General features: G+C 42.5%; 3 protein-coding genes across 3 annotated transcripts; 1 reads left to right on the forward strand and 2 right to left on the reverse strand.

Annotated features, from left to right (window-relative positions):
* Positions 1-4259: 4259 nt before the first annotated feature.
* On the forward strand, positions 4260-6369 carry il17a/f1 (interleukin 17a/f1). Its single transcript, XM_062392489.1, has 3 exons — positions 4260-4398; positions 5178-5401; positions 5684-6369. Exons 1-3 carry the CDS (start codon positions 4366-4368, stop codon positions 5925-5927), a joined length of 501 nt encoding a protein of 166 aa, XP_062248473.1. The 5' UTR covers positions 4260-4365; the 3' UTR covers positions 5928-6369.
* An 80-nt stretch (positions 6370-6449) lies between these two features.
* Positions 6450-11177, reverse strand: LOC133957068 (stathmin-4-like). The gene is made up of 7 exons (XM_062392500.1): positions 11108-11177; positions 9880-9941; positions 9679-9771; positions 9106-9314; positions 8659-8811; positions 8547-8564; positions 6450-7756 (listed from the first exon to the last, which is right to left on the reverse strand). The coding sequence occupies exons 2-7, from the start codon at positions 9890-9892 to the stop codon at positions 7748-7750; spliced, it is 495 nt and encodes a 164-aa protein (XP_062248484.1). The 5' UTR covers positions 9893-9941; positions 11108-11177; the 3' UTR covers positions 6450-7747.
* A 5480-nt stretch (positions 11178-16657) lies between these two features.
* gpn1 (GPN-loop GTPase 1) lies at positions 16658-22188 on the reverse strand. Its single transcript, XM_062392213.1, has 13 exons — positions 21995-22188; positions 20293-20386; positions 20092-20198; positions 19900-19937; positions 19627-19705; positions 19442-19536; positions 19311-19356; positions 19091-19237; positions 18506-18588; positions 18193-18232; positions 18026-18116; positions 17468-17581; positions 16658-17057 (listed from the first exon to the last, which is right to left on the reverse strand). The coding sequence occupies exons 1-13, from the start codon at positions 22157-22159 to the stop codon at positions 16951-16953; spliced, it is 1206 nt and encodes a 401-aa protein (XP_062248197.1). The 5' UTR covers positions 22160-22188; the 3' UTR covers positions 16658-16950.
* Between the last annotated feature and the right edge of the window lie 1163 nt (positions 22189-23351).

Below are 23351 nucleotides of genomic sequence, written 5' to 3' on the forward strand. Positions count from 1 at the left end.
GTAAAGTGTCTTGAGTTAATGTCTTTTCTGATCTGGCCCGATAAAAATAACATTTTATTCACCTGAACAACCAAAGTCAAGAGTTAAAATATATGGAGAGGTATAAATCCAATAGTTACTACAGCCATACCTGTGTCAGTCTAAAATATCTAACGTTTAAAGGGTGTGAGCCAATCACAAGTCTGAACCCCCGCAAGGCCGTGGACCAGACGCTGTCTCCCCCTCCACACTGAGGCACTGTGCGGATCAGCTGTCTCCAGTGTTCACATCTTCAACACCTCCCTGGCTGAATGTGTTTCTACCCGCCTGCCTCAAAACATCCACCATCATCCCTGTGTCCAAGAAGCAGAGGATCACAGGCCTTCATGACTCCAGACCAGTCGCCCTGACCTCCGTAGTGATGAAGACCTTTGAGCGCCTCGTGCTGACCCACCTCAAGACCAGAACCAACCACCTCCTCGACCCGCTGCAGTTTGCCTACAGAGCCAACAGGTCCGTAGACGACGCAGTCCTCATGGGACTCCACTTCATCCTCCAGCACCTCCACTCCCCTGGCACCTACGCCAGGATCCTGTTTGTGGACTTCAGCTCCGCATTCAACACCATCTCCCCAGCTCTTCTCCAGGACAAGCTGACACAGCTGAGCGTGCCTGAGCCCACCTGCAGGTGGATCACTAACTTCCTGACCGACAGGAAGCAGCGCGTGAGGCTGGGGAAGCTTGTCTCTGAGCCCCGGACCATCAGCACTGGAGCCCCACAGGGTTGTGTGCTCTCTCCTCTCCTCTTCTCCCTCTACACCAACAACTGCACCTCCAGCCATCCCTCTGTCAAACTCCTGAAGTTTGCTGAAGACACAACCCATATTGGATTCATCTCCAATGGGGACGAGGCCGCCTACAGAGAGGAAGTTGAGAGGCTGGCTTCCTGGTGCAGCCAGAACCACCTGGAGCTGATCGCTTCAAAAACTGTAGAGATGGTAGCAGACTTCAGGAGGAGCCCAGCTCAAACCCCCCCTCACCATGTGTGAATCCCAAGTTAAATCAGTGGAGTCTTTCAGATTCCTGGGGACGAAAGTGATGGTTGAGTTCTACACAGCCATCATTGAGTCCATCCTCACCTCATCCATCAGCGTCTGGTTCGCTGCCTCCACTGCCAAGGACAAGGGCAGACTGCAGCGGATCATCCGGTCAGCTGAGAAGGTCATCGGCTGTGACCTGCCGGCTCTCCTAGACCTGTTCCACTCCAGGACCAGTAGGAGAGCAGGCAAGATCATCTCTGATCCTTCCCATCCCGCTCACCACCTGTTCCAGAGACTCCCGTCCGGAAAAAGGTTCCGGGCCATCAGGACTAAAACCTTGCGTCACCTGAACAGTTTTTCCCCCATGGCAGTGGGGCTCACAAACAAGCCCCCTGCATCACACTGACTCTGCTGACCCCCCCCCCCCCCCTTCTCCTCGCACATAATTTATATCTCTATATTGTTGGCACTATCACCAATCAATGCACCTTAGAACCGCACGAAACTCTCTTACTGTATATATTGTTGTTCAATATTGTTGTTGTTTTTATATTGTTGTTGATTCTGATTCTGATAGTGTGCTGCTAGCCGTTAGCCTCTCTGTTAGCATGGTGCTAACTGTGTATGTCAGGAGGTGGAGGCCGCAGCAGTCGAGCTCCGTGTGGGCAGGACAGATGAATCAGAGTCTCCTCTGGTTCCAAGTGTTTTCTGATTCAGTCGTATAGAAACGTCCGTTGTTGGTTCAGGACAAATCTCTGACTTTTGACAATCAGTCATCAATCAGCTGGTGGCTATGATAGATACTGTGACATGTGGAATGAAAAGTACACTTTACACTTTAAGAACACTCAACACAAAAAAGTAAGCTTTAAAATACAAATGTTCTAGTTTTAACTGTTTCTAAGAATTTCTAGGATTTCTATGATTAATATACTAAATAGTGAACACTAGATGATTTTAAATCAATGAACCAATGTGACAGAACTTGCTGTCTCTGTATGTGGTCGTCAGAGAGGTTCTGGTGCTGTGACATCACAGCGGAGGCGTGTGCTGTGGTCTGCTTGTGATGTGGTCGACTCTGAGATCTGAGCCGTCAGCATCTTCCCTCTGACCTGATTTGGTCGACAGAGGAAACCTGCGGCAGCTCTGATTAATCTCCAGTTCTTGATCTGGTTACTGTCAACGCCGTCAGCGCTTTTCAGTCTGAGCAGGAAACTCAATGCATTCGACAGCAGCAGCTTCTCCTGCGACGCCTGCAGGGAGCAGAGGAGACATCGCTACTCTGCTTATAAGCTGTTTGAAACTTGTCCTGTGGGGGGCGCCAGAGGAAACCGCTTCGTCTTAGATTTCAACTCAGCTGAAGCTGGTTCCCTCACAGGCTCCGTCACAGACCTGATGGAAGCTCGTCAGCTTTTCTCGTCAGTCTCATAATAAAATAAAGAAAATTACGAAATCAAATCAAGTCTAGAAATACAGGCAGGGGGCGCTACTGTGAGTATTTTGCCTGATTTAGGTGAGATGGGTTATTTACAGTGTAGTTATGACTCATCGCAGCATTTTGGTCGGCTGTTTCGGGTTATTTGTCAATATAACATATGTTGTGTGAGATGCTCAGTGATATCAATATTTAAAAAACAGCAGCTGAAGACTTCACACGTTCAGTCTTCGTTGTTTTAAAACCATTAAGAAGTTTATTTTTACCTGAACAAGTAAAAAATATAGTTTATAAAGGCTACGTAAATCTGCATCTTGTGAACGAGACACACACACACACCAAACCACACACACACACTTCACCTACTTAGCGTGTGTGTTTCCAGTCTTTGATCTTCTGTCTAGTAGTGAGAATCTTAGAAAGTCAAAGGTTTTCCAACAAACCTCAGAGTTATTGATCTAAATCAACTTTGTAAATTGAATTTAAATTTGTACTCTTCATACTTCCCACACACACACACACACACACACACACACACACACACACACAAACAGAAACGTTAGATATCTCACTAAGAATAAAAGCATTTCAGTGCGGCCACACTTTTCCTTTCACAATTGGCCTGTAAGCGTTTTTGAAGACGCAGGAAATCTCCCTCAGATCCGTCAATCAAACCAGGTCAGGGGCGAGCCGGCAGCGTGGGCTGAAACACACATGAAGCAACCTGAGTCACATCACGACCGTAAACCAGGTCAGACGCTCACTTCCTGCATCACACGACGGATGCTACCGAAACAAGTCTGCAGGGATGTAGAAAGAGGGGACGAGCCCCGGAGTGAGTCAGGGGCGGGGAGGGAGCAGGGGCCCCGCACCAGAACACTGTGACGTCAGACTGTCCTGAAGTTTCTCCGGTTGCAACATTGAAGACGTTAAAGCAGCTGAAACTTTTAATCTGACCCAAACTGTCATTTGAATTTCTGAAAACTAAAATCTTTTATCAAATACAGAAAAATAAATTGAGACAAAAACTCAAAGTCGTAAAAGAAAATTACTCTAAGTTGTGCCAACTCATTATGTTTGATTCAAATAATTTCTCATGATTATAAGAAGTTTAACATACTAATAATTCCAAACTATTGTTAATCCTCAGCATCGTGGCACAGCCATCACTTTATCCATAAATCAAATAGCTTTAAATCGGTCAGAGCAGCTTTACTTGCTAATGTCTTTCGTTTTCATGCAAAACAATGTAACATTGACTGTTTTACTTTACTGGTCGGTCAGGTGTGTTAAAGGTCAAGCTGCTCGTGAGCGCCCCCTGTCGGATCAGTCAAACTACCCCAGACAGCCAGATTCAATTCAAACAGGTTGAATATTAACGTTTCCCTCCACGATTGAACGAGTGTTTGAATTTCAGCGTGACGTAGTGGACAAACTGCGGTGACTCCATGACAGCCCCCCCCCCTCCCCCCGAACAGACCCCATCACATTGACCCCAAATCTGAAATCAGACAGGTTTTGTAAAGGTTTAATGTAAAATGTATCACTCAGTGTTTTAACGAGGAGACTGAGGAAGGAAAGACGACCTATTTAATGATTGCTGCAACTTTTCACTGCAGAATAATTTCAAGTATGAATCATGAAAGTGGGAAAGTATGTCAACCATCATCCTGCAGGTGGTTTGTGTGGTTCAGAAACAAAGAAGGTGACATCATCGGAGGACGTCCGATATCAGCACCGATCAAGATAAAAAGCCTCAATCGACGTCCACCAGAGCATCAACGAAGAAGAAGAACCAGCAGCAGTCAACAAGACATCGAACCTGCACCTCCATCCGAACCCTGGGAACCGAACTGTGAACCGAAGAGAAGCTAAGCGAACACAGACGACGTGAGAAGCAGACGAATTCAGAATGTTTCTAACATCGACCTCGAACAAAGTGACGGTGAGTGAAGCTGATTCTTCATCCACAGGTTTTAAAAGTCGTAAATAACGACGCTAGCCCAGAACTACGTGTTTCGAAGTGTTTGATCTCGAATATATACGAATGAATAGAATAATACTGCAAAGACATTTCAGATGAATCACTATAAAATGTTTTATCTCTGATTTTCATAAAACTGCTTTTTATTGCCGTTAATAATTTTATCTAACTTTAGAAACATCAATGCCTGGAGGCTGAACGAGGAGAAGTGAACATGAAACCAATAAACTTTACTGAATTAGTTTACAATTTACTTATATATTTCAAATAATTGTTAATACGCTATATTTTATATAATTGAACTTCAGGTTTTTATTTTTTAGAAAGTAAAGAGAAATTATAAAGCTGAACTCAAACTTTATATTAATTACATTTATACATTTATTATTTAAAGTATATTTGTGACATTGTATCATTATGTAGTGAATTAATGTGTTATATTATGTTTATTGATATGACTTTATAATATGTTAATATATTAATATATTTTAAAGGTTGCATATATTTATTCAATGGTTAATGTGATTTAAATCTTTTACTTTATTGATTTATCAAACTTAATGATTTAGTAAAAACATTCTGTGCTGCTCATGAAGATGTTTTTCTAAACTTTAAATGTATTTATCTTCAGAAAATTGAATTACATTTTAAATGAAGTAGCTTTTTTATTTTGTCCTGATGAAGTTTATTTTATTTCTGACACGAAAACAAAAGTGAAACTTCTTCACCTTCCTCCTCAGGCTGCCTGTGTTGTAGCGATGATGATGATGATGATGATGATGATGAGCGAGGTGGGAGCGATGCCGAAAGCAGGCGGCCAATTAAAACACTCAGCAAAGACACGCAATAAGACTCATGATGCTGCGGCAGGAATGGTCCCCCTGCAACTGGACCCCAGAGCTTTGGTTCCTCCCACCATCATCAGATCACTGGAGAACTCCTCCATCTCCCCATGGACGTACACGTAAGAACACACACACACACACACACACACTCACTCACAAACACACACACACACACACACACACACACACACACACACACACATACAAACACACACACAAACTTAACGTAAACCTAATTCTAACACTAAAACCGAGTCTTAACCCTCAAACCAGCCTTTGAAGGGTCCTCACTCTGTAGGGTCTGCTCACGTGGTCCTCACAAAGACATAAGAACAAACAGTCACAGTATTATGTAAAACATTCAAACTAAAATCTTTTTGCTCTTCCTCCCTCGTCCTCAGCAATTCCCCTGACGCCTCTCTCCTCCCCCCGATGCTGTCGGAGGCCCGCTGTCTGCTGCAGGGTTGTCTCAACAAGGAGGGCGTGGAGGACCAGAGCCTGGAGTCCCGACCCATAATGCACCATGTGTTTATGCTGCGACGGGTCAAGTCAGCAGCGGCGGAGAAGTACCACTACAAGCTGGAGTCCCGCATCATAGCCGTGGGCTGCACCTGCGTCCGACCCACAATCCAACACCAGCAGTGAGTCCAGACCAGGTCACGGGTCAAACCGAGGATTCAGCCAGAGGAGCCATGATACCAGAGACAAAAACTTTAAACTTATAAAGAAAACATGATCGTACATCAGTATCTAAAAGGTTAACTGAGTATTTGAACGACACAATATCACAAATCATCTTATTGATAAATAACTACACATTCTTCTTATAATTGGCAGCTAATATCTTGTGGTTTAGACTTTTATTTGTGTATTTGATTAGAACTGATGAGGTGACGCCTTCATGCTGCTCTGTGACTCTGATTATTAATCCTATTCCTATATTTATTGAATCTAATCTTATTTTATTTATCTGGAGAAACTACACAACGTAATATTATTATTGGATGTGTTTCATGTATTTATGCTTTAAGTTATTTTGAAAGACATTCTATTTAAGTGATGTCTTATTAATTTTAATGTATTTAAAGTTCAAATGTGTTGATTCAATAAAGAAACTGACCAATGAAAAGTGTCATCGTTTTATTGTTGAGTTTAAAATATAAAGTGATTTCTGTACATCATTATCATCATCATCATCATCATCATCATCATCATCATCATCATCATCATCATCAACATCATCATCACCATCATCAACATCATCATCATCATCATCATCATCATCATCATCATCATCATCATCATCACGCTCTGACTCCTATACAGTTGCCAGGGAAACATACAAACACGCACACACACACACACACACACACACACAATGCTGCAGCTGTAAACACTTGACACAATCGATCATCAGTTGATCATCAGTAGGATTCATTCATTAATCCCCAGAGTGTTTGGTGAGATGCTTTCTGCAGGAACCTGATGATGTCTGTTTGTTGTTAATGCTTCAAAATCAATTTCCGACGGGGGGAGGGGGGGTGGGGGAGGAGCTTGACTAAGAGCTTTAGGACACGCCCACCTACAACTGGGACCTGCACCCATAGGATGGTACTAGCTATCATTCACACGGTGGTATTCTCTCATTTTCACATAGACTCTGATGGAAACAGCTGGTGGAGTCGCCCCCTGCTGGTCATTACTCTCATGAAGCTGTTTTCAGGTGTTTTGACTGTGATTAGTTTCGACCTGGGGAATCTCTCGGTATCGTCTGTGAACTGAGCTCATCAGCATCTTATCTCTGGACTTAGTCGACTTTTTGTCGCGTGTGGTTTCACTCTGACTCGAGGTAGTGATTGACTCAGATTTGGTTTTGTGGCCTTCTGCCGTGGTTGGATCTAAAAAAAACACACTTCAGAGATTAAACCTTTCAAACGTTGTTGTCTTGTTTGAACGGTAGGTGAAGTGAATGAAAGTGTCCAGCAGGTGGAGCTGTTTCACTCAGGTGAGCTGTATTTCCAGGTGCAGACGGTCCAGATGATTCAGGTTAAACATCCTTTGGCTTGTTTGGGTTTGAGTCCGGCTTCTGTCAGAGGGATGTCGGGTCAGCGTGGTTGGTCGTGTACACATTTCCAGTCTCGTGATGATTCCTTGACGCACAATCACACGCACATCAACACATTGGCACTGTTGGCATGGCAACACGGCACAGTAAAAGTCCTGTGAAGCATCGACTGATGAAGCGTCCTGTCGTTCATCTCATTCACAGTTTATCTCCTGGTTGCTTGGAGGAAGTCGACCGTTCGGACCCGCCCTCGGTCCTCCTCTATGCTTCTTCTTCTCTTATGTTCCCAGGGTCTCTTCCTGTTGACCTCCCAGTCGGAGCAGCGCCGAGGTCAATCCTCAGCTCATCCGCCCCTAAAATGGCTTCCAAAGAAAGTTCAGCTTGTGTTGTGATCAGGCCGTCAAGACACCTGGAAGAAGAGAAGAGGAAGGAGAGTTAACCAATTTATCCTGTTGGCTTCTGGACTCTGTGTTTCTTTTGTTGGACACTTTTGGATAAGGACTCCTTTTTGGTTCATTGACTTTAACGTTGGTTCCCTCTGACTTTGCCGCCTCCTGTTTTATTTTGAAATGATATTCCTTCCTTATCTGTAACTTGATTTCCTGCCTTTGTCCTGTTTCCTGCTCTTGTGATCGTCTGCACATGTTCCTCACGTGTTTCACTTGTGTTCAATCAACCACTTTGTGTATATAAGACGTATATATGTGTGCTTCCTTTGTCAGTTATCCGTCTTTTCTTCATCATGTTTTAAGTGGCATCTCTACGTTGTTTTAGTTTAGCTTTGTTGGAGATCAAAAATGATTGGTAAAAGATTTATATAATTATTAATTAGCTCACGATTCTGGCTTTTTTTATCCCAAACCAACGTTTGATTAAGTCTCTGGAATTGTGGCTAAGACATCGTTCACTGTGGCTTCCTGCATCTCAACTGTTGTGTTCTTATGATTACTGTGTAATAGATTACTCTCTGTAAGGGACTACACTAATACTAGCCCCAGATCTTACCCCTTGTTCCCTTGTCCCAAACTATTTTGTCTTCTTCCATTGTCCATTTGTTTTAGTGCAAGTCCATTACTGACCTCTAGAGGTGTTGGTAGGTTTATTTATGAACCAACTGTTTCCAGTCTTTATGCTAAGCTAGGCTAGCCACATTCCCCACCAACCCTCCTCCTCCTCCTCCTCCTCTTCATCGTCCTCACCTCCACACTGTGCTTGTCCTGAAACACAAACCAAAGCAGCACAAACTCAGTCACAGATTCATGAATGGTCTCAGTGAGCGAGTGAACGTGACAGAAGCTCCTGGGTCCTCACCTCCTCCTGTGAGGCGCTCAGGTGCATCTGCCGCTGCTGCTTGTCGGCCTCGGCGCGATGCTCCTGCCGCTCTTTGGTCAGAGCTTTCTGAGCCACTTCCCGCTCGTGCTCCCTCCTCTCGGCCAGATGTTTGAGCAGCTCCGCCTCATGACACTAGAGGGAGAAAGAGTTTACAGTGACTTCCTATCCGTTTATTTCTCTACAAAAAGAACTTGGGTTTAGTTTGGTTAATTTTAATATCAATCAGAAGTTTCCAATCACATCAGGCAACAGAGTTTGTGCTGATACAGCAGAGAGCTGGCAGCTGGGTGAGTCTGAACAGATGGTAAAATAATTGGAGGTGTTCCTCAGGGATCGACTCTAGTGCCACTACTTTTCTGCCAGTCTATCCATCACACTGAATCTCAACAAGTCAGCATGACAAACATTAATGTTCCCCTCACATACCTTTCTTCTCTCCTGTGCGGCATCCAGTTTCTTCTGAATCTCCTCTAGCGATGGTTTCTGGCGAGGAGGCGTGGTCGCCCTGAGCTCGGGGCCACCATCGAAGGTGGGCGGCTTCAGGATGACCTCGAAGGCCTGGCCACTCGCCCGCTTGCTCAGCTCGATCACCTCCATGTGCCGGATGTTGCACAGGTTCAAGTCCACCACGCCCGCTGCAGGAAGAACAGGAGAACGTGAAATTAAGACAATTTGTTCTGCAGCAGCAGGTGAACTGATAGCGATTCCTTCTCTGGAGAACATGAATCCATCCAGTAGTTATGAGCATAATTGTAAAATATTGTCAGCGTCTTTTCTAAATAATGTTAAATTAAATTAAGAGTATTTATCAGATTTTAAGCTTCACTAGAATCCACTTGTTATGATTATAGGATAATAGAAAAATTGTTTTTTTAGTTTTTAATACTCTGCAGGAAAATGGAGGTTTTGTTTATTCAGATGATTCTAAGTGAAAGAAAAATAGTATAGCACAGAACAAAACAGAATAGAATAGAAGGAATAGAATAGAGCAGGACTGACCATCCTTCTTTTCAACTGCGTCTCTGGGTTGAGGAAGGATGCAGGAGCAGAAGAGAGACACCAGGGGGAGCTCTCGCATCTTCTGTCTGTATGCTGAAACAAGCATAGATACAAACTGCAGATGACACATTTGATAAAAAACAATCAGCTTGAACAATTCATTCAGAAAATCAATAATCAAGGATCAGGGATTAGTTTTACCTGCCAGAGTCATGGTGCTGCAGTTTCCAGTCAAAGACACTGTGGTGAGGTAGAGTCAGGTCCTGAGGACAGAGACAATCACACGAGTCAAACTCAGGAGAAACTGAATCTGTTCAACCTGCAGGAAACACTGAGATGCTTCAGTGTGAGTGAAGCTTCACAGGCAGAAACGTCATCATCTCTCTGATCTAATGCATCACTTCATCATGGGATCTATCGTTTCTGTAGCCTCCTGCGAACTCTGTACTTCTGATAGAGTTTCTGTACAAGTTTAGAGACTGAGAAATGATCATTTTAATTCAAACAAGAGATTTTGTTCAGGGGGGAGATTTTGTTTTTGTTTATTTCTTTTGAAGTCGATGATTCAATCACAGAAATCTGAGCTTCTCTTGTGATGGATTCAGCAGAAGCTTCAGATTCAGATTAGAATCGTCCTCTGAGGTTTGAAGTTCTAGATCAGCAGCAAACAGACACGAAGCTCTGCAGGAGTTTAGATCCAGAACTAAGATGCAGCTGCTCAAACACTGAACCTGAGTCCAGCAGCAGTGAAGATGAACGGTGTCAGAATCGACATCATCATGAACCTCGGGGTCACTCATTAACTAAATGAGCTAAAACATTAAACTGATGTCCTATGAACTCAGAGGTTATGTTAATATCTTCTATTCACATCTTGAATTAAGTGATTGATATCCAGCATTAAATATAAGTTTACATCAAATATCTAAAATTGCTTCTTATGATGGAAAACCTGAAAAACAGCAAATCCTTATTTTTTGCAAAAAACAATAAAAATATTAATCTGTTATAGTCATCAGATTGATGCTTCTCTAACTGAACATTGTGTGTCTATGTGTGTGGTGTATGTGTGTTTGTTTTTCAGTGCGCGGGTGCATGAGGACTGAGCGATGATGTCATTGTTGCCAGTAAGCGCAGCAGCTGCAGAGCCAAGCTCCAGAACTAAACTCACAAAAAATGCAAAAGAATAAAATAAAAGATGCAACAAAGACAACAAGCTAAGAAAAGATGAAGATGAACAAATGATAGAAGAAGAAAAACAGAAAAAAACATATTGATCTGTTCGTCTGTGCTGCTGGAATCTGAGGAAAAGCTGCTGCAGCAAACATGTGCACAACTAAACATCAAATACACATCAACGACACAGCAGATAAACAACAAATAAAGGTAAAAGTGAGTCTGTGTGTGTTTGTGTGTGCGGCTCACTCACCCTGCAGTGATGCTGGTCTCTCTTCTCTCTGTTCACACTGAGGATCTGCAGCTCAGCAGCATCAGCACCAAGGCAGCCTGCTGCATGACATCACCCAGCAGCCATCTGATTGGCTGCCAGGGATACTGGGAGCCAATCAGATACAGGAGGAGGAGGAGGAGGAGGAGGAGGAGGAGGAGGAGGAGGAAGAAGGGGAAGAGTGGGTTCAGAAGGATAATCCTGTTCTTTAGAATCATGATACATTTACTGAGCACAAACACACAAACACACAAACACACAAAGATCATGTTTGTAAAAAGCACAGAAAGCAGGATATACATCTGCGAACCAGAATTTTATATTAAAAGATAAACACGTTAAAAATCACTATGTGTTAATTTCCTCCTGGTGAAGAACCTATATGAATGAATTATATTTATTCATAAAGTGAACCAAATATACAAATAACCACACAGACACAAACAGTGTATATATATATATATGTGATTTTTAGTCTTAACTTATTTAGTTTCATATAATTTTAACATCTCCTCACCTCCTACCGGTGGAACATGCTCCCAATCAGCTGCCAGTGCCTCCACCTGCCCAGTTTCATACTTTTCCTGGTCAGTGTTCTTGTAACGTTCCTTTACATTGTCTGTAGTTTGATCGTCTGTGATCTTGACCTGTGACTGACCTGCTCTCTTTGTGTGCTTGCTGCTGTTTGCAGGTCACACCTCTGACCTGGATCGTTCCTCCAGTTCTCAGGGTTTTGCTGCTTTGACACAAACACATGCAAAGAACATTCACACAGAATTTAAACGTATTTAATAAAAGAAACCAAAAAGAAACTGGATGAACTGCTTTGATCCAGTTTGATCTGTTTGTCAGTTTGATGTTCCTGAGGAAATGTCAGCACTAAATTTACTGGCTGAGAATGAACAGTTACTCATCCTGACTCCATGTGTGTGTGTGTGTGTGTGTGTGTGTGTGTGTGTGTGTGTGTGTGTGCGTGTGAACGCCTCCATCTGTTGCACCAGTCAGCAGCTGAACTCATTCTGTCTGTCACTCTTCAGCTTCTTAACAACAGCAGAAACGTTCTTGACATGAACACTTTCATCTTGATGCTGTTCTCCAGAGGAAAACGTTTTGTAAAACAATCGTTGTGACCATTGGTATTAACTTGCTGTACAGCACCTGTAGATGCAGCGATGTATCACGTCCAAATTATGAAGATGGACGATATGACAGCTCCTGAAAAAGAAGCCAAAGTATTTAACTACAGTTTAGGTCATAAAGCCCACCTCCTCCATGTTAGCAGAGGGTTAATGGACCAAACTAAAACACACTTGAGGATTTTAAACTGTAAAAGATTTTAAAAATGTGGGAGACCACAGACATAATGAAAGATTTAACCAGAAAACAAAATAGAAAAGAAATGACAATGTCCTGGCTATGAAGACGGAATCGGCTTCAAGTACTCAACCTCCGGAAAGGGACACTTCCCGGTCAGCTCGCTTTTACTGGCTTCTGAAATATTCTGACCTGATAATCAAACATGTTTGATTTTTACGTTTCGAGATTTGAAATCGGGACGATTATCCTCAAGTGAGCAGCAGCTTTAAATGGATTCTGTTATTTCAGGTCGTTCTCATCAGTTTAATTTCAGCCTGAAGATTAAAAAAGTATTATCATTATATTAGCTTTATATTTTCAATTTTATTTGTATGTGTTTTTCAACACAGTAAACGCGACACTGACTACAATCATCAAATCTGCACATGTAACAAAAATGAAAGCAGAGAACTACAGCTCCCATCATGCACCAGAGTAGAACACCCCTCCTCTCAATGAACCAGATGAGGTAATGCAGCTGCAGTGTTTATGTGTGAGTCTGTTTGATTCTATCTCTGTGAGGACCAAGCTGGGTTTCAGACATGTTGGATGCTGAGCAGCTGTAACACACATGGGTCATGTATGCAACGGTATTGTTGTGTGTGTCTGTGTGTGTGTGTGTGTGTGTGTGTGTGTGTGTGTGTTTGTGTGTGTGCGTGTGTGTGTGCACATGGAGGTGAGTGAGATGCTGCAGCAAAGAGGAGCGAGAGAAACCTCCACATACCAACTGATGATGTCACCTGCAGCCAATCAGCTGAGAGCTCTGAGCCACACCGTGTGTGTGTGTGTGTGTGTGTGTGTGTGTGTGTGTGTGTGTGTGTGTGCGTGTTGAGCATAAACAACATCTCCTGCACAATGCTTTATTTACGTGTTTTGCTTCTGTTCGGGAATGTAAATCAGAACAGAATAAATCAGAACGGATTGGAATGGAATAGAACAGCAGTGTGTTATGAAGAGGGGGTTGCAAGGGGCGGGGTTTGTAGCAGAGCACTAACGGGAAGTCATAATCATGACATCATCTCTGGAGTCTCAGCAATGATGTCATTTAGAATGAGGTCAGTGCACCGAGCTCAACACAGTGATGTCATCATAATGTGACAGATAGAGAGAAAGAGAGAAAAACATGACTCATGATGTGGATCAGGTCTTGAGGTGTGTTGGTGTTTTATAAATATCTTAAACACATTTTCTGATCAATAGAATAAAGGTACAATAGGTCCTGCATAATATAATATATGATCTCATTTTGTCTTATATAAATATCTTTGCACATTAACAGACGGACCTTTGAGGCCCATGTGGATGCTGTTTGTAAACAAATGTACTTTTATCGGAAGCTCCGTAGATTTATCGTGGATTTTAACTCAAATGTTTTATTCTTGTTTTATCGAGTCAGTGCTGATGTTTACTTTTATCTTTTGGTTTGAGTCATTGTCCAGAAGAAATTAAAACTGAATGCAGGGCTTCATTAGAGTGTTTAGGGAGATCCCTGACTGACCCTCCTCATCCTCACAGGAGGAGATCTTTGAAGAAGGTCTTGTCGGACTCATCCCTGTTCAAAGAGATTCTGTTTCTTCAGATTCACTCGGCCTGAATACAGGATGAATTGATTTAAAAGCTCATTTGTTTATTGACTTTGTGACCTTTATATTGTGTTTATTAACATTGTACTTCTTTGATTGTGTGTTTTGTCCTAGTCTGATCGGGATAATACAGATTTCTTGATGTGAATCACTCATTTATCTCCTCCCTGGTGACCCGAGATACTGTCAGGCAGCTCTGATGCTCTCTCAATGATTTGTGGTGAAAGATGGACGACGTGTCTCTGCTTCCTGCCGTTGAACAAAACAAAGCCATGTGACTTCGATAATGTAATCGAGTGTAACATCTGGATCGTGGACTGGAGACCTGAATGAACATCACTGTGATAAGAACTACCTACAATGACAAGAAACCATCTTTTGAGAAACATTTAATTTTTTTCGTTTGGTCCATGAGCCTTCTGGTAACATGGATGAGGTGAGGTATATTTACAGCAGCCAGCCACCAGGGGGCGATCCAGGTGAATTGGGGGGTGTCGTGTCATCCAGCGTTATTCAGTCAACAGTCCAGACAAGTTGAGCAGCAGCAACTGAACTTTAATTTAACACTGTTATTGATCCTCTAGTCGAACAGACTACAGCTCAGCTGGTGGAGGAACCATGTGACTCTGTGCCCAGGAGGTACAGCGGGTCATCCACTAACCAGAGGTGTGCTGTCTCAATACCCAGCTCTGGTGTGGCTGGGCCTTGCTGCTGATGGCCAGGCCTCCAGTGTTAGAATGATCAGTGATAGAATATCACGAGAATAAGAATCTTAGAAGAAGTTTTTATAAGTAAAGACTCTGAGGAATCCCAGATTAACAGATGGTTCGTGTGAGACAAAGGTGTGAGTTCAATCCCAACTCATGACCACTGCTGAGGGCCCCCTGAGCAAGACACTCAATGTTCAGGAGGGATTTAAAACCAGTGTATCTGTGTGTGTGTGTGTGTGTGTGCGTGTGTGTGTGCGTGTGTGTGTGCGTGTGTGTGTGCGTGTGTGTGTGTGTGTGTGTGTGTGTGTGTGTGTGATTTGTGTCGGCGAGACGTCGTGACTCTCCGTGTTTCTATTGCTGGTCGTGGCTGGAGCCCACGGCAGAGGAGAGGGGGGGCGAGCGAGCAGAGGAGGAGAGAGAGAGAGGAGACAGCAGTGTGGGCTGAATGTTAGCTGAGGTGATTCACTGCTGCAGGCGGGGGGGAGGAGAGAGAGAGAGAGAGAGAGAGAGAAAGAGAGAGAAACGCAGTGTGAAAGCTCCTTTATAAAACTGCAAAATTGGCAGAATACTTCAAAAAACTACGAGGAGATGAAAACATGAAAAACTGAAGTTGTGAATGGTTGAAATCGTTGGAAGCTTTTGGAAGCTGTTGCTGATTGAGCCTAAAAAATTTAAGACAAATCTGAAACAGTAACTTTCACATTGTTTATCAATACTTTTTCTACCACCTTTGTTTCTGAGATTTATTTAATCTCATTGTTACAGTCTGAGGATCAGTGAACCTGGTTCCACAATCATCACACGAAACGTTGACGACTGAGTAACACGTGCTGTAAAACATGTCACATACGTGTCCGCTGTGTTTGGATCTTTGAATAAAAACTTGTGGAGCGGCAGAGAAAACGTCCGTTCAGTTGTGTATTTTTGTACAGATGTAGAACTTCCTGCAGATTGAAGTCAGACTCTTTATGTTCCTCAGTAAACATGGAACATAATAAACTATAAAAACTGAATAAAATGGTTTTCACTCTTATTCTCCCTGGTTTTTAAAACAAGTTCTCGTGTGTTTCTCTTTTCTGTAACGTTTCATCATCATCATCTCTTTCTCATGGAACCGTTTAAAGGACACAAACAACAATGTGATGCTTAATAAACACCTGGTTCATATGTGAATGTCACTTTTCATGAGGACTTTTGCACGTTGAAGGTCTTTTGTGCCAAGATGAACGTTCAAAGTGTGGAAAGTTCTCGTCTGCTGGAGATTTCCCTTTGTTACAATTAAACCTGAATAAAAGTTTTCACTGAAGATTTCTTGTTGTTCCAGTATTTAATGAATTTGTTGATTTTCGTTTCATCAGTTTTTTTCCCCACTCACAACAAAGTGACTCAGCCGCTCTTCAGTCAGACCGCGCTGCCGGAGTGTGGAGGCGACACAGCAGAGCAGAGCGTTGGCAGATGGTCGGTGGGCGGACGATCTGGCTCCATTCACGAGCTCCGACATGAATGAGACAAAGACACGACCACAGCCTCCGTCTGTGTTAGACACTCGGCTTCTGTCTGATGGCTTCACTAATCAGTACCTCACCGATCAGAAACAGCAGAGATCAAGTCAAACTCCTCCTGATGTGATAGTTTCCTTTCATGCCATTGTCCTCTCCAAATCATGAGTTTATAAGAAGATAATGAAAAATTCTGATAATTGGATTTTCCACTTTTCAAGGAGCCATGATCAGCAAAGTGTTCACAGTGTAGAACGTTCAGTCATAACAAGGATCAGATGTTGATCAGGTTTATTAGAGCTGATAGACCCTCCAGTCCTGATCGTTAGGATTATTGATCAGTGAACTGTCCGTCACTGAATCAGGTCGAGTCTCACACAAGCATCTGAACTAAAAGTTTTATTCGATTCCTTCAGTTCTTTTACAAACACCGACAGTGGAGAAAAACAAAAAGATTCTGCTTTGATATAAAAATATAACTTATATAATGAGGAAGGACTGAGGAGCAGCCAATCACAGGGTCAGAGGCCACCTGATCAGACAGGAAGCTCCGCTCAGATAAATGTCGTCCAACATCTGTACATCCACAGTATCTGCTCCAGGTAATAGTCTGTACCACAGCGAGGGAAACCGTTCACTCAAAGCTCAGGTCACATTCATGTTGCAGAGGTCAGAGGTCAGTGTCCGTCTGGTATCGCATCCTTCCTGTTTCGGACCTGAATCACTTCCTTCCTATCCTTCAGGAAGTTTCCGAAAGCATCGCCCTCTTTGCTCTCCTCCGTCACTGAAAGATTGAAAAGGAAGATTCAAAGCTGTTCATGTTTTCTGTTTATTCAGGTGAATCAATGAGGTTTAGTTTATAAAGGTGTACACCGCCCTCTGCAGGAGGGAAGCAGCCACCACAGTGAAACAGATGGAAAATGATTAAATATTTTCATTTCAAGTCGTTTGAGGTTGAAATTACTTCAGACTGTGACAGAAACCGCAGATACAAACCTCTGTCTAAACTCTCAGTGTGGTTATCACTTACAGTCAAGATATAGAAATAAAAAACGTATTTAATTACAATATAATGCAATTCAAATCTAAATAACATTTCTATGTCGTCGTATTTTTTTTTCATACGGTGAAACAAGAGTCAGAATATGATTTGAACATGTTTCTGTGTCATTGCAGGTGTTTCTTCTCTCTCACCGTTGTGGTCAATATCGTCCGTGTCACTGTCCTCATCTTCTTCTTCCTCCTCGTCATCATCACGGCTACCACGGGTCATGATGAGGTCACTGGGTCCAGCGATGTGCAGGTCCTCTGTGGACAGGAGGTCAACTCGTCAATTACAGCAAAAGTGTGTTCGACTTGAGACGAGACTTTTTTGTTTGTCTGCGTCATGTAGAAAAGTCAGTTTGATTTTTGTAGTCTCCTCTTTCTTTGTGTGAAAAATCAAACAAACAAAATACAGACAGTGTGTTTTGGAAGCTCTGGTGTCAGCGCGGCATTAAACAGCAAAAACAAGATGTTTTATATGATTTTAAATGTTTGACGTTTTATATAATAGTGTCAGAGAAAACAGAAAGATATTATTTTCAAAGCCGAATTTTAATATGAGTTTTCAACTACAGAGAAAATCTTTTCTCGACCAGTTCATTAATTCATATTAAAACAAGTAAAACAAAGTTTTTGTGAAGAATAACATTTTCAGGAACTTGTGAGTAAATAATAAACCCAGTGTTTCCCTCTGAGCTGCTGCTCTACCTGTAGCAGGTGTCTTGGTGATGTTGACGGCTCCGAGGTCCTTCCTGAGACGCTCCAGCTGCTGCTGCTGCTTCAGGCTCTGAGCATCGGCCTGATGGACAGAACGTCAGGTAAAACAAGGACAAACAGACGGAAAGAAAAGACAGAAAACACACAAACACACTCACTAGCTGTTTGCGGAGTCTCTCGTATTCTGGACGATAGTCTCTGAGGAAGAGGAAGACAAACGAGAGACAGTTGAGATGTGACGTTAGCCTGAAAGGTCTCCAGTCATCAGGCTGCAGAGATAATAATTATTATTACAAATGTTTTATAATTAATTAAAGATTTAACTTATAATTTGATGAATTACTTTATAATTTAGCAAAGTTGTAAATTACTGTATTATTTAGTAAAAACATTTATTGATTGGTAAAACTTAATTTCTAACAGTGCTGTGATGAGCAGGAGAGTGAACCCCCCCCCCCCCCCCCCACTGACCTGTCATACTCCTTGGCGGCGTCCTCCACCTGAACAAACAGCTCGTCCAATCCCGTTCCTGCCACTGCGGACACGCCCACCACCTGCAGACACAGGGAAAACACTGTCAGAACGTTTCTGTCATTAACTTTGAACCACTGTTAACACAATGATCAGATCCAGTGCCCTGATTGATACTGTTAATACTGTACTACTTCAGATATATTACTTACTGCTCATAGTTCTTATATCAAACAAAAGCTGTCAATACTGTATTATTCCATATATATTTGCTACTCTACATATCTTATTTATTTACATTACATATACGCACAATACTCTGCACTTTAAATCCTTTTTTTTGCACTTCTGGTTAGACGCTAAACTGCATTTCGTTGTATAAGTACTTGTACTGTGCAATGACAATAAAGTTGAATCTAATCTAATCTAATCTGATTGGACGTTGTCAAAAAGAAGATGACTTCCTGTTCAGACTCCAAATTATTTCCATTTACTTCTTTTTTAAAGTCTTCCTGAGTTTGAATTGTTAAATAAAGTTACGCGTCTATAAGTTGATAAAGTTCTGGTCTGAGCCGCTGCTCTCACCCTGAGGTTGGTGTAGAACTCGTCCAGCACCAGACTCATGGATCGCGTCAGGTTGCTCACATACGACGTCTCCTGGTTCAGAGCGTCCTGAAAAACCTCAAAGTCCTGCATCCACTCCACCGCAAAGCTGTGGTCGATGATGTCCGTCTGCAAAGGACGAGTGACGAGTCAAGATAAACTCCGCGTCAAAAGTGCAACAGCAGACAGGAAGTGACCTCACCTTGTTCATGGCGACGATGAAGGGCAGCTTGGTCTTGTAGAGAATACTGAAGGAAAGAAACAGCAGATGAGCTTGTGTCCATTTTAAATTACAACAACATCTAAGCCTCTGTAGTGGGTTCAGCCTGGTACCTGCAGGCGTAGAGCATGTTGGACATGAAGGTGACAGGGCTGACGCTGCGGGACGTGTCCATCACATAGATCACCACACAGGGGAAAGACGACGCCTGTAACACACACACAAACACAAGGCTTTTTAAATGACTGTCAGGTGATCAGTAAAGAATAAAAAGCCAACGTGCAGTGTGTAGACCAACCAGAGTCTCTGTGATGATGGTTCCAGACGCCGACCACGTGAAGACTTCAATCTGACCCGGGGTGTCAATCAACACGTACCTGCAGAGGTCAAAGATCATCAGACACAACAATAAACCAGATACTAAATCTATTTGGCATTTACAACCACTAGGTCAAACAGGAAACTGTCACTAGACTAGGATGAGGAGGATGAGGATGTAGACAATGTCAGAAGCTTCACAGAAACCACCAGGACACCGATCTGCACAGATTCGACAGAGACTGATACTGACCTGTGATCGTGCTGCTTCTTCTCTATGAACTGCATCACCTGCACAACACAAACACACATGTTTAATCACATGTATAATCTCAGTCCAGTATGTCGGTTGTTTGTCATGATTTGTCTGAAACTGTAACAGAACTGTATTTTTTAAATGGTCCTAAGCTTTAGTTTGTTTAATTCAGATCTTTTATCTGGTCACCTGATCAAAGCGCGTAGCAAACAGGTTGAGCGACGTCACGATGCCTCCGTTCGGTCCGAGGCCGTACTGCTTCATCACCTCCTTGTAGTTCACAGTGTCCCGGATGTCTGGAGGAGAGAGGACACACACTGAAGGTTACAGCGACCAGGAGGGACTGCTCACTCTCTGTATGTTCTGTCCAGGAAATAGACGGGTCCTCACCGATGTTTGCAGGGAAGGGGACCTCGTGGACGGCAGGGTCCAGGTTGATGACGTATGGAGGAGCTTTCCGAGAGTGAAGGTAAGCTGTCAGCCTCTGGAGAACAGAAAAGTAACTGAGCGTAAAACAGAGATAACAGTTTTCTAAGGTGAAACCAGTACATCTCCATCACCCCCTGGTGGCTGGCTGTAGTATGCGTCATAAAACACTCCTTCTCCATGTTAACAGACGGGAGGTAGACGCAAGACAAATGTTTCAAAGATGGTGTCTGTCATTTCATGTCGCTCTCACCACACTGATGTTTGTTCAAGTGTTTATGTTTCCGATAAGTTTGGTTTTAATAAGTTATTTGATAATAAAGACACTTGCTGAGACGTCATGATTGACTCATAATTGGTCTGATACCACGACTCCAGCCCACGATGGCTGCTGCGTAAACTCTGACTCTAAATTAGGTCATTCTGTGAGACGGCAGCGTTTGGATCCAAGACATTTTAGCTTAACTTCCCGAGGAGGTGGATATATGTCGTCCCTCTTCATTTACAGTGGACGATCTCAGTAAACTACAGTTTGACTCTAAAAATGAGATTTAATAATGAGACGAACAGTATCATCTGCTCGTTACCTGCAACTACGGTGGCCTTCAAAGTCAAACCAAAACACAAAATGCTGTTTTGGATTTATGTCATCGCGTTTTGACCCTAGGGGACACCGTATGGGTCAGTCTGGACCCGGACGCGGGAAAAGCTCAGACAGAACCGTCGTTCTGGTTCCGAAGACCCGGTGAGTGGAAAAACTGAACAACTGAACAACTACGCGTTTCTTCAAACTGAGGTAAGTGTCGTGACACGAGTTTTACTGAAGAAGCTCGTCTGTAAAGTTTGAACCTTCAAGTGTCGCAGTTTGTAGATAAATCAGAAATGTCGTCACAGCGGTTAACAGGTGACAACCTGCGTCTAGCTGAGTCATCACCGCTAACCGTGGAACCCACAGGTAGCAAATACATAACTTATAACTAGCATAACTATAACCTCCAGCTAAACGATCAACAACCGACAGTCAACGGTAAGATAACGAGAACAGTCCGTCATTACCCTGTCGTATCCGGTAAATTTACAACTTTGTGAAATCGCCGACTACTGCTAACGGATTCATACCAGCTAACCTGTTAAACTGTAGCTAGCCTATTAATAACATGTAGCTACTATATTAAATATATGTAGTCAGTATATTAATAACCTGTAGCCAGTATATTAATTACATGTAGCTAGTATATTATTAACATGTAGCTAGTATATTAATATCCTGTAGCTAGTATATTAATTAACTGTAGCTAGTATATTAATAACCTGTAGCTAGTATATTAATATCCTGTAGCTAGTATATTAATCACATGTAGCTAGTATATTAATATCCTGTAGCTAGTATATTAATAACATGTAGCTGACAGATGAATAGTCTCCTGCTGACAGATTCATACCAGCTAACCTGTCTACCTACAGTTAGCACATTAGCGACCTGCAGCTAACAGAATACAACCGACAGTCTCCGGTAAGATACCGAGCATGAGAACAGCTGCTTCCTGTCACACGCACCGGGGTCTTTTCAGTTAATAACTTTTTTTTAAACCACCAGCTGTCCCGTGTTGTTGTCCCCAGCCTGACTCGTGTCGCTAGCCGCCGTTAGCCGCGCTAGCTAACTGACCTGAACGAAAGTGGTTTTCCCGGACCCCGCCATCCCCAGCACGATCAGACACACGGGTAAGTCCCGCGCAGCAGCCGCCGGTGCTTCACCGTCTCCTCCCGCCGCGGAACCCCCCTGGTCTCCCGCTAAAGTCTCCTCTGGACCGGGACCACACACATCCGCCATGCTGCTGGATGTTGTAGCGTCTGCCTGCCGTCAACACACTGGTACTGTCGTAAAACGGGACGCAGTGAGCTGATGAAGAGGAATTCACGTCAGTGAGTACATACTACTACAAGTATACCATCAAGTTATCAGATAGATAGATAGATAGATAGATAGATAGATAGATAGATAGATAGATAGATAGATTCTAGAATAGAGAAGAATGGAGTTCTTCCTTAGCCTCATAGCTGGATATGATATTACAGAATTTAATTAATAGTTAGATAAATGGATATACAGTGTGTATATATATATATATAGAGAGAGAGACAGCAAGTACTAGTACTAGAACTGCATTGATCCTTACAGTCATCATCATAAGACCAGACTTGATCCACACGCCAGGGAAATTCAGTTGTTACAGGAGCAGGTAGTGAAAAATGAAGTAAACAAGAAAATATACTCGTAAAATTAAATAGAAACTGCTGGGTATGTTTTAGAAATGTTATAAAGTATAGTGCAGGGGCACAGGTTTATTATACAAACAGGTAGAAAAAACATTATAATAAATATGAGGACATATTGTGATGTGCAGATGACACAAATGTGCAAAAAGTTATTTTCCGTTAGAAATAGTGCAAATCATCATCATCATCACTTTGATGCCTTGCCAAAGAGAAAAACTTCAGCCGTCGCATCAGCAAAGGTAAGTATTATTTGTGTTCAGTAATTTGGTATGGAATTCTAGGATGTTATATAAAACTGAAAAACAAAAATAAAAAGGTTCCCCTTCCATGGGAGTGACAGACATCATTATGCGGAGTTCCACTCTGGAACATTTCAGGTCTTGCTGTTGGAGAAAGTAAATATTGAAAAGCTCTTACTAGAGGCTCTACATTGTAGTAACTAGTTAAAAGTAGGTGTGATTTGCTAAGAGATCTGAAATCAATAAATTAATATATTTTGTAAATCCATTGTGTCCCAGAGTGTTTGACTGGGAAAATGTGTTTGTCCTCAATATATAGATGCATTTATATATGTATAAATAGATAGATGGATAGATAAATACAGTAGATAGATAGATAGAGAGATAGAGAGATGCATTTATATATGTATAGATGAATAGATAGATAGATAGATAGATAGATAGATAGATGCCTTGTATCAACGGTTCAGGCTGGTGATAGTGGTGTAATGGTGTGGGGGATATTTT

Source organism: Platichthys flesus, chromosome 1 (genome assembly GCF_949316205.1).
Source record: "Platichthys flesus chromosome 1, fPlaFle2.1, whole genome shotgun sequence".
NCBI classification, from domain to species: domain Eukaryota; kingdom Metazoa; phylum Chordata; class Actinopteri; order Pleuronectiformes; family Pleuronectidae; genus Platichthys; species Platichthys flesus.